The 12,420-nt window shown below is 38.4% G+C and overlaps 1 protein-coding gene across 1 annotated transcript in view; it reads right to left on the minus strand.

Annotated features, from left to right (window-relative positions):
- PIK3C2G (phosphatidylinositol-4-phosphate 3-kinase catalytic subunit type 2 gamma) overlaps positions 1-12,420 on the minus strand; it is a 201,110-nt gene that overhangs the window by 40,040 nt on the left and 148,650 nt on the right. Inside the window, 3 exon segments of the mRNA XM_051642625.1 lie at positions 3,587-3,629; positions 3,841-3,970; positions 4,543-4,735. Of these exon segments, the coding sequence (XP_051498585.1) occupies positions 3,587-3,629; positions 3,841-3,970; positions 4,543-4,735 (366 nt within the window).

The following is a 12,420-nucleotide window of genomic DNA, read 5'->3' on the forward strand; positions in this document are numbered from 1 at the left end:
CAGTCAAAAGGTTAGATTTTTAATGTTACACATAATCAATTTATATTAACCTTGCCCTGATAAAGACTATTTCACTCTCGGGTTGAAGGAGCACTAGAAAAGCCATCTGTGCTAAAGTGCATGTAATGGGTTTTGTGACATGGATTGCTAATATTGGGACTCATAACTAATATTATGCTTGATGTCCTCTGATCTATGTGATATAGAAAGGTAGAAGTTTTGATCTGGTGATCTGGCTGTGTTTCATGTTAAGAGTTAACCATGTCTTTTTAAAAAACTTTTTAATTTTTTTTTCTTTCTTTTTTTTTCTCTTTTTTTTTTTTTGGTAAAACCATGTTTATCCACTATATCTCAAGAAATCTCTGAAGGCTTCAAACAAATGGCTAAAGACCCATCTAGCAGTGCAAAATTCTGGAAAGAGACACTTGGCCAGCCTTTTGAAAGGCAGCTGGTCAGATCCTACTTTGAACAGGTTTTACCCAATTCCACAGCTCAGTGATAAGATGTCATCAGCTTTTCAAAAGCCAGCCAAATATCAGCACATGGAGCACTGGATTCCCCTCCCTAGAGAGGAACGCTGGCCAGTTTTGCAAACTACCCAGCTGTAAAAATGGTAAACAGCAGCCTCACCTAGTGAAAATAAAATGACTGAAGATGATCAACCACCGTTTTTGTTACCAAGAGGTTCAATGTAATTAGATTTTATGAACTGTAATTAGACCTGTTGGCTCGGGCTTTTCGAAGCTTGTTTTGTAACAGAGGCCTTTTATGAAGAGAATACTGATTAACAATATACTGTAATTCTTTTTCGAAGCAGACAAATCTTCACCCATCTTGTGTAATACTTCTGAGGGAGAACTCAGCACTGGTATAATGCAGTCTGCAGCTAAAACAGCAGTGGGCCAGGACAATGGCAGCCCACTGTATGTATGTGTGACCTTTTGATTACTTTTGCCTGTAGCACTGGAAGGTCAGGGCTCTGTTAGGCAAGTGAATACTAAGTTGTACAAGTGAATTGCAAGAGGCAGTTCTTGCCTCATGAAATTGCAGTTGCAGGACGCATAATGAGGGGGGTTAGTGATATGACCCAAGATGATGACACATGCGAGCTGCATAGATAAAAATAGAGCCCAGGTCATTTGGCACACATAGCTAGCCTGTGAATTGTCTGAGTCCCTCTGGGACATAAAAAGCACTTCTTTCAAGAGATGGTAGGGAGGATCTGTTTGGAAGCAGCTTAAAATTAATCAGACTGCATAACACAAAGAGAGGACTCTGGCTGCAAAATGAAGGCCCTCAGAAGATGCCTCCTAAGCACAGTGGCCAAAAAGAGGACACAGAAACTGATTGATAGCACCAATAACTCTGCCATAATGAAGGACAATATGAACTTTGTGCCACACCAAACACTTCTTTGAAAGGCCTTCATGCTTTTGCTGAATTGCACCTGTGGCTGAAACTGACTTTGCACTTGTGAGCACACTTGTGTGCACACTTGTGTTAGAAAAGATTAACTTCCCAAACTGATTTTGAGCTTTGCATCTGTCTTGAGCAGATCAGAAAAATACAAACTTGCTCCATGCGCAGACAACCTGGTCAGCAGATGCCAATTCCTACTTATTATTCTGAAGAACCTTCTGTGTATAAATCACATCACTTAATTGCTTTGCTTGGTGAAAAGATTTTTGACCTTTTAAAAAAACCCAGTAGTTAAGCACAATTAATACTCTGAAACCAAATAAGAGGGAAGGAGCTAGAGTGCAAGGACTTGCTTGGGGCAGCTGAGTTTTGACTTACAAATATGGGCTGAATGTTTACAAGTCAATAGCAAAATTCCAGACGCTGAGACCTTTAAGCTTTTGCCATCAGTTTCTTGTGATGCAGCCAGTATTTAGCATTATTTTCTCCTAATGAGACATTAATATATGCAATTTCATTAATCAATATAAAGCAGTAACCAAGTCCTTTCTGTTAGCAGTTCCAATTATTTTAGTAATATTAGACATTTTATTTTTAAATAATAAATTTTCAAACTGATTTTGTGGTTGTACTATGGAACAAGGCTTTTTCCTTCCTTTGAAGCATCTGGCATGAGCCAGAACTGGAGATCTGACACTGACAGACTAACTGTCTGATATGGTATAGCAGTTTCAGTGATAACTTCCTATAAATAATTAGGTTTTTAGTATTAGAATAAAATCTGGAATACATTAAAAGCCCTGCATTGACAAAGTTCATTACAACGCAACCCAAAATTTTAACATTAAAGAACATACATATAAAGAAACATCATAAAATGAAATGCTTCAACACAGTCTTCGGGGAAGATCATGAAGTGACAGGTTACTGCTGGGAGCAAAAAAACTCTGGAGCTCTTAAGACACAGCAACAGTACACACAGATTATCCCTCTGTGAGTTCTGAAACTCTCTTTTGCAGTGACATTGTTGTGAGGGATTTTATTAAAGGTAATCTGAAAAATCTATAGTACTATTTTTGACATTCACTACAGGGTTTCTGAGGTTAAAGAAAAATATATTTTCCTTCAAAGGGCTCTGCTCACCACAGGAAAAAATTGTGAACGGTACTTGCTAGATATATTATTTTACAACAGAATAGTGTGCAAATATCTCAAAATGAAAACCATGATCCATACTTTCAGTGTTTAGTGAAATTCTGATTCTCACCAACTGCTTCAAACCAATTCACGTCAGCCAGTCATAATGACTTAGATTGGAGTAAATTAAAATCCCCTCAGGTAGGAGAAAGATTCTCCAGAATTAACTAACCTAAAGTTATTTAACTGAATGCCTCTCACAAGCTTGCAGGAATGCCGGATTTGGATCTGAAATTCATGGACTTTGTTTCTTAAGCAAAAACCATGTTGTTTGTGGTTATTTATTCAGGTCAGACCTCCAACACCTTTCTATTTTTCAAGTTTATCACTTGAATCTCAGCTTGGTTCAAGCCAACTGGTTTTTTTTTTTCAGACTGAACTTGAAGAGGGGCTTGTATCATGTGAGCCAGTATGAGTGTTTAAGGGAGGACTACTCTGTTCTTAATGATGTATGCAGTAAAACGTATATGATATTTGTAGAATATATAACTCCACTTTTGTTACCAAACATTCCAATCATTACATAAGGCAAAACTGTTTTACGTAAGACAGAAATAAACCATGGGACTCACTGTTGCAGGAAACTGTGAAGAAATAAGATAACTTATGAAGAAATATGAAAAACAGGAATAGACATGCACATGGGCAAAAAATAATAATTCAGAATTATGGCAACTAATGTTAGCATAGTTTTCAAGAGATATTACACTGAATGGTGCAAGGCACAAAGTACCAGGTTTTGGGGATAGGACAGTACATAAGATTATGGCCTATTTCTCAGCTGGGGAGTATGTGCATCTTTTTGTAAAAAGGTTGCAGTGTCAGAGATTGGCTTTTTCCTGTTCTTACTCAGTGTGAAAATTCCTACCTTGCATTAATACATGTATTTTTCTATGAGATTTGATCAGCATCATGCAGAATTAGAAACTATTAAAAAAACCCATTGGGCCTTTAATACAATACCACTTACCCTTGGATTTTAGGAATACCTGTCAGGGCCAAGCTGTTCCCTCCTTCTTTCATTAAAAAAGGAACAATAAAATATATAAAAGTTAGACAGTGACAATGGTCTATGACTTGGGTTTTTCTGGGTCGGAATAGAGGGCTTGATAGAATATGTCATGTTGCCTTTGTGTTTCTAAAAATATGTTGGCCATACATTTTCTCACATTTTCATCTGTGCACAGAGAGAACCACTTAGCAGAATAACATTCATTAATATGCTGTCTTACTCTGGGAGGTCACGTGATGGAAATTGCTTCTGGAGATGGCTGTGAAGTTTTGAGAACTGGTCGAATGATTTTTCCACAAAAGTGACCACGTTGCAGGTTTGCACCACCTGGACTAGATACAGCTGTATTGGGGAAAAGGGAGAGGCAGAAAACAGAAATGATCAGAGAATCACATTAAAAAAAAAAAAGTACAAGAGAAAATATAGGGTGATTTTACCATAGAAAAGCCTTTCTTTAATGTAGTGCCAAGTGCCAGAAAATTCAGTTTGTAATTTATAGTCTGCTGCACAGAAGGAGAAACTTGCCTGGATAGCATACAACTCAAACACTGAAAGATCACTGCAGTGTCTGAAAACTAATAATGCACCATTAAGGCACCATAGAACAGCCTCTGATTTCTATTAGGCTTCCTAATTCTGTGCCCTGCTTTCCTTCTGGATGCTTTAATTAGCTCTTGATTTATTTTTCACCATAGGGCATGAACTGTTCTCCTTAATGGCTCCTTGCTAATAGCTGGCTGCCTGGTGTTCTTGCTCTCTTGTAGCTCATTGCTTATGGCACTGCTGTTCATCCTGTCATCCTTTTAATATGGCACAAGCAGATCTTCAATAAATGAGGAGGGAAAGCATATAAGCTCACAGAAGACTCGTTAAAGACCAAGGCAAATGAGGGCAAGCAAGAACATCATACACACATAGTCCGACTTTTTGGTGAACCCCAAAATGGTGGCTCTTGCGATTGATTTCTCTGTGTCCAGCATCATCCACTGCTGGGGAACAGTCTCTGGAGCTGGAGGCTTTGCAGAACTTGTCACTGACATCTGTACAAGTGTGTGGATCAAGTTATTGAGTTTAACAGGGAAGCACTCCAAACTTTCCTTTATTTTCCTGAAGAACAAACAAACAGAAAAGGTGCTGTTTACCCCTCTGTTTTGTTTCCATTTCTTGATCCTTGGTTTCATGGTGCAAGAACAAAAAAACCCCACAAATTCTGAAATCTAGCTCACATGAACACAATCACACACACACACCAGTCACTGCTATTTGCTGCACCTCAGCACATCCAGACCCTGAGCTCTACGACTTAAAGGAGCGCTCTTGCCATGGCCTGTCTCATGACTTACCTTGAGGTAGTTACCCTTCATGAGCTGGATATCATCAGCCATCTTTCAGACAATAGCAACAGACAGAACATTTCCATGTGTGCTTTGAGGTGTTCCAGGGTAGGACAACATGTGTTTCAAAGGTAACGTGTTTGAGAGGCAAGAGAGGGTGCCCCAGTACTTTCTTTTTGGTTACACTAACCCGACATGGACTTAAACGTGTTTGTGTAAGGCTCTTGCATCCAATTTGTGCTTTAGCTGTGCATGATGTGTTGATAAATTCTCTACCCAGTTCTTGAAAGCTCTGTCCCTGTGGAGATGCTTAAGAAGGAAAATTTTAAAAAGAATTTTTCTCCCCCTATCGCCCCCATCTCATCCCTGTGCGAGGGGAGCCAGAACACACTTCTAATTTCTTGGTTTTAAGATCCTTCATCAAAAAAGACACAATAGATAATAAAAAGAACTAGATGCACATGTAGATACGTACTGCAACCATGTTTTAACATCAAAGTGAACTCAAGGAGAAATAACACTGCAAGATAAACACTGATCTTTGAAGAGTAAGATGCAGTACTCATTAGAAAACACTTGCCCTCTTGAATTCAATTGCTGCTTAAGATCTATTTAACTTGTTATGCTAATTTCTTTTTCTATCTCCCTGCTTATTTCTACAGCTCTCTGAAGATATTCTGGTTAGGTTCTGATGTTACAGAACAACAATCCATTCCTTTCAGGCCATATGGCAGCAAATGTCTACCAAATTGTTAGGGGATTTTTTATTTGTTTGTTTGTTTTCTCCTAGTTTTGGACTACATCTAACTAGCTTACAAAGGCTGACAACACACCAAACCACCTTCATTATTCTTGGTTCAAAGCTGAGCAAATGCCTCACCTGTCATTTTAAATTAAATTGTTATTCATGACTTTCTGTGAGTGGGTTGGACTGCATACTGCAATCGATTGAAATCAGCTCCATTCATCACATTAGTCTAATTTTCATGATCTCAGATGTTCTGGCTAAAGACTTTAGCTTCACAGATGCAACCATACCAAAAAGAACATTCTACCTGCAGACAGCTCCCCAGCTCGCAGCCCTCCCAACCCCCAACTGAGATTTCATTCAAAATACCATGTGAAGGTATCATACAGCAAACAGGCATACTAAACTGAGGATAGAAGATGTATATTCTTTTCTTAATGTAATACAAGGAAAGGTATTTCTGAATTGATTAAGTTAATTATCTTAATTATTAATTACATTCCCCAGAAAGACATACATACAGACCATTTAATAAATCACACAAATTAACACTCAAATGGAAAACAAGAAAACAAATCTCATTTTAAAATCTTAGTATAAAATTAATTCGGTGCTTATTAATTAGGTTGCATCTGTGGTGAACTTCTTTTTAACTCCTAGGTATTTAATTTAATGCATAGCACTTCCTAAATCACTGAGACACAACTGAGGTTATAGAATCTGTAACTGCACCATATTACAGCAAAAGATTTTGGGAATTTGCCATATTACTGTAAGAGGCATGTTAACTTTGCAGCTAAATGCAGTGCATTTTAATTTGCACAAAGCAGGCCTCAGCTTTTAAAGTATTATTAATTCAGACATCATCACTATGCAGAACAGCTGATATCAGAATACCACTATTCTTTCCATGGGCGTATTAAGCTTCGAAAATACTTTTAACACCAAGATTGCTAATCATATGCTTTTAACCTAAACAGAGCCTTTTGTTGTCATTGCTGCAGATTTGCCCTTTGAGTTAAATTATTAAATTTGAAATAAAATAAAACCAGAAATATTTTGTTTTCTCCCTCTCTTGATACTGTTTTCTCTGTACGCAGTCCTCCCTGTTAGAACAGAAAACATTAAGCGAAGCTTATGTGATGTTATCAATGAAGAATTGAAAAGGTCTTTTTGCTCTTCTGATGACACCTTGGAGCATGTCTTCACAGCAAGGTAGAACAACTCTGGCTATGCTTCTCTGCACTTTCTTTGAAGTGCAAACTGGCTTAAGGAAACCTTCTTTCATACAGAATTCCAAATGCTGGTTCCTAACTATATATGGAGCAGACGGGCACATCAAACCAATGTTTCTTATTTTTTTAAAATTTTGCAGTTTATTTTTGGTGTGGCTTAGTTTATTGACCCAGTTCAACACATTGTGGTAATCAGATTCCCCTTTCTGCTAGCATTTTTAAAGTTCATCCTAAGGATCAGTGGTGAAACTTTCTCTTTGAACTCTTAGAGATGCCCACACACCTCTTCTCTACAGTCACACCAAGTTTAGTTGTAGGACAAGTTGGTAAGGTCATAGGTATTCATTGCTGGGATCCTCTTGCTAGGCCATTACCACCTTTGCTTGTGCCTAAAGCCAGCTTTGCCTTCACAAAGGTGACAAAAAGTTTCTTTGTAATTTCAGAGCTCTGATAGTCCAAGCTGCTTCGAGAAGTAGTGCCTAAAGGCCTATAGATGAAAAAACTTAACTTATAGGAAGGGAATAATTAATTCAAGTAACATTAATTGTGAATCACAATATCGATAAGACACAGTTTTCAAGCAGAAACACTGCTTTTTTCCTTATGAAAATATCCATTTACAAAGCAGATTGGTGTTTGACCTACTTCTCAGAAAAGTGAGTTAAATATCCAGGATTATTGAAGAGTAATAACTTTCCGCTTTCCACCTGCTGAATTGACTTAGAATTTCAGATTTAGCTCACAATCTTTCTACAAAAATGTCAAATTGTGGTACCATATAAAACATTCACACTCTGTTTGACTGCTTGTGTAAACAGAGATGGATAAAAACACTGCTAAAGTTTTTCAGTGACTAGTGGTAGTTGGTGTCTTGATTTTTACGAAGTGGGCATTTCTTATGGGACAGGCATTCTGAGGGCTGGTGCTTAGATGTTTTTGGATACACCAGCCTTTCTTCACAGCATTTTAAGAGCACATACACTCCTTATGAGTGACTAGTTATCCAAATCTTAGTCTCAGTGTGTGTATATATATATATACACACGTAATATTAATTTCAAACCTTAACATTCCTGATGGCATCCTGCTTCTCATTTCCAACTAAGCCTGAAATAATTTAGAGTAGAATGAGCAAAACTTAATTTCATGGGATTCTCAGATGTTAATGAACATGAATTTACCAAGGTCCATTTTAAACCAAGTTGGGTAGGATGCTCCCAACAGCTCTTAACAGACTTTTCCAGAATATTACTGCTTTCAGGGACAGACCTTTCTAATTTTCAGCAACATCTGTTTATGGCCAGTTGATATTCTTTGTGTGTACAGCAGTGATAACCTTTCAGTTTAATAGCTTATTTCCCACTGTGATAGTATGCAGGCAATAATAATATTCTTTTTACCTCTTTTTTTGATACGCTTTAAAATGCAGGTTTATTCAGACTAACTCTGATCCCATGAGATGAGTACACCACATTCTCTCCCAAAGTCCGTCTTCCAGTCTAGTTTCCCTACTAGTCCTCCTATGGGCCTCTCCCAGAAAAGAGGACATTCCTCTTCCCTGAGCTGGTGGCATGTGTGGTTTGTGCATCAGTATGAATATCTCAAACAACACAAATTCAAGGAGGAAATCTGCCTCTGTTCCTTTGAAGCACATATACCATGATCTTTACAGGCTGCTTAAAAGCTGCTGAGAGAAGTTTAGTACCATAGTTTTGTCTATGCCCTTTCAGCAGTCACCAGTTATCACTGGTGTTTCAGTTGTTCAGGAGATTTCTTGCTGGAGTATCTGCAGCCACCTGAGAAACAGAGGTTGGCTGATGAGTTTGAGATTAGCATCATGTTTTGAAAGCAGTTACTCTAAATTTTCCCCTTTTGAAACTGCTGGCATTTGTCATTTGGGGTGGATGTGCTTGACCTGGTCAATGGCAGGTACCTAACAAATGATCCTGTTAATACATAAGTAAAGACGGCAGCTGACCCAAGCAGCACCCCCCTCAATCAGGCTGCTGAAGATATGCAATAGTGCTTTGCTGGTAATTGTCAGATCCACTGTGCATCTCTTATTCATGGGCTTCTGTAAGTGGGTTAGATTGCATACTGCAATCAATTGAAATCAACTCTATTCATTGCATTAGGCTAACTTTAATCCCTTAAAATAATTTAAAATATACACCCCTTTACAGGTACATAAAAAATGTCAGGCAGCATGTGACACCATCCTGACATTTGAAGACATCTGCAGAAAGCCAAAGAGGAAATTTATATCCAGAGGTAAGATGGTTTTCCAGTTTCTGGTAAAACTGTGTTTTCAGGGGAAGAGGAAAGGAGGGAGGAGAAAGGATCAAATTGAGTTTCAAGGATCAAACTGAGTTCAGGGCAGATGCTAGAGGGACAACAATGTTTCATTTGGCTCTAGGTGCACAGAAATGACAGGCAAACACAGAAACTCTTGTTTAATTCTCAGTTGCTGCATTGTTTATCCACGATCTGATGGTGCGACCTTCCAGAAGGTTGTAAACTGTGAGGCTTAACACTGCTGCTCATCAGCTCATAGCAGTGAACTGACCCAATGGGAGAAGAAAACAGCACACAAATGAGAATACAGATGGTTGAACATGTCTTAAATCAAGAATGAGAGGAAAGGAATTTGGTAAAACACAGAATGCTTTATGATCCTGAAAGGGGTCAATATGTTACAGTGCAAGCTCTCGTAGTATTATTCTGTTGGCTAAAAAGGTAACAGCAAAGATCAAATTACCATTGTTTTGCCAGGAGTATTCATGACATTGTTCCTCATTACATGTTGTTTTTAAACAACAGAAGAGGCAGTGTCAGTATTATTGGGCAACCCAAACCCGGACAACTGCTAAAAGCAACCTATTTCTACAGAAATACAGATAATGTTCTCCTATTTCCACTAGCAGAAGATAGGAGTTTTCAGGACATATACAGCATGTGATTGAATCAGAAAGATTACAATAACTACCTTGTAGTTAGAACAAGAAATAACTTTCTGTTGGCAGATTATAACATTCCAATGACCCCATTCCTTATCTCAAAAAGAACTATTTAAAACAATAGAATGTTTCTGGAAGTTCATGGAGAAAAAGGAGCTAAGAGTTGTGATGGATTTCAGACCTACTGGAAGTTATGTCAAAAACCAGAACTTTTAATTTTCTTGGCTTTCTAAGGACAGCCTGAAAAAATAGATACAGGAATAAGCTACAGAGTGACCATGAGATGTGAGTGACTGGACTTTTTCTCAGCTGGACTTCCTGTATAACAAAGAGGTAGGGAATCATTTCTCTGAAGGAAAGGAACAAAGATGACGTAGGTAACACAAAGCTCACAAAGCCCTCAATATTTTAACATTCCCAGGGGCACATCAGAAAATGCTTACACAGAGGGCTACGTTCTGCATGGATCTGGGTATCAGGCCATCCCTGATAGTCTTTATGTTGAAAGATGCCTGGATACATTTTTCAGAAATTAAATTAGGATTAGGCATGAAACCTGATGTTCTGTCCCCATTAAGACATGTAGAAATGTTAGTTAATACATGTGTTACCACAATTTTTTTTTCAAACATGAATAGAAATAAGAATAAAGGAAAAAAAAGCACCAAGAGAAATGAGATCCATGGAAATTCATGAGCTGACAAGAGGCTTTCTTCTTCCAAATGAACATATATAATACAAACTTACCCTGAGAGTATTAAAGAACAAAATATGGACTATAGCAATATCTAACTTTTCTACATGATCTCTATGGACAATAATAAATTACATTTCAGCATTTTCAAGGACAATGGAACAATAGATCTGGAGTTCAATAAAAACATTTTAGCATAAAACATCGTTTCAAATAAAAACAGAACCCATGTCACTCTCCAGAACTGCACCATGATGCCAGTTTTGTTGGTAAGCAGGACTTCAGTGGCAAATCCACTCTGAAGGCCTTCGTTGTTTTATCATCAACCCTAACAAGAAATCTAATGGGAAGAAGGACATGTTGGCCTACCTCTTTGGGCTGAACAGGGTATCCTAATCCTAATACGAACCTCTTCCGGGCAACAAAGCCCACCAACTCTTCCTGCTTTCAAGACTGTGTTGAGCCACATCTCCTCCATAATGCCAACTGTTATGGCACATGCTTTGGCAGAGCAACATTGCAGTTGGATTCCCACTCTTGAGTCTCTCACTTCCTTCACCCGAAACATCAAAACACACACAACCACCTTGTCCAACTCCAGGAAAGAGTGTGGATTTACAGCTCTGCCCTGAATCGAACCCAAATCCTTTGTCTTCCAGCTAAGCAAGACTGCAGTAATACTAATCCTAAACACAGTTTTAAACATACCCAACTGAAAAGCATCCTGAACCTTTCCATTCTCAGAAGAGAGCCAGGCACTACCTCTGAGCTTTACATGACACACAATTTTCACTCTGAGACTCACATCTCTGGATTTGTTATGCATAAATCCTTGCCTGTTTTTCACTAATTAAATTAACTGGGTTTTTTTACCCATGAGGGACAGAAACAACCACCCAAACTATCTGACAGAGTCAACACTTTACGTTCTAATTAGAAACTACGTGATTCCTATTTGAAATGGAAATATAAGTCTGTAAGTTGGGAATATGTGAAATTTTGAAGGAAAGGATAAGGTGAATATAAGGTGAATATATATAAGCTGTAATTAAATTTTAAAGTAAAACAATTTGTTAAGGAGCAAGAGTGAAAGCATATGAAAAAATAAGTGTTAAAGGAGAAGCAACTCAGTGCTCTGCTGTGTGTAAAGTAATGGAACAATAGTTTTGTTTGAGAGGTTCCCCATTTTCTCTCCAAAGAAAGGTCTGAGTCTGCAGGCTCAGTTTCCAATTCTAATATATGAAAAGGAGCTATATAAGCAACACAATTCAAATTGCCCCAAATCTTCAGATGGGCCTCTATAATGGTAATGAGACTGGCTCAGCTGCTCCAGATCAAGTTTTCATCTCATTTAGTCATTGCAATGTGCTCTCTGGTTGCAGTGAAGGGTAGGGGGATTCCTCTTGTTTCGAGGCAATTTGCACAGTGCAGAGAACTGTGCTGCCTTATAGGAGTGTCCTTTGGGGCTCTGATTTTGAAAGCAGACCTTCACTCAGAGTCCAGTGCTGTGATGGGTATGTGCCCTGTACTTGGGCCAGTGGTTGAGGTCAGAAGTGTCTGGCTTGCTTTGCATATGTATGTGGTATCCAGGGTGTGTGAATTCATAGACTGTCCTTGGGAAACGGTGCTGCACAGGACAGGATTTGACAGGGACAGATTTTCTCATACTGTGCACAGAATAGGAAAGTGAATTTCCAAATCCAGACAGTCTTCACTGGCTCCATCTAGAGAACCTTCAGATAAACAGCTGGAATTATATGTAATGCAGAAGCCTGACCCAAAAGATCAACATGGAGGACTTCAAACTGATTTTGTACAGGCCAT

This window comes from Apus apus, chromosome 1, assembly GCF_020740795.1.
Source record: "Apus apus isolate bApuApu2 chromosome 1, bApuApu2.pri.cur, whole genome shotgun sequence".
NCBI lineage: Eukaryota > Metazoa > Chordata > Aves > Apodiformes > Apodidae > Apus > Apus apus.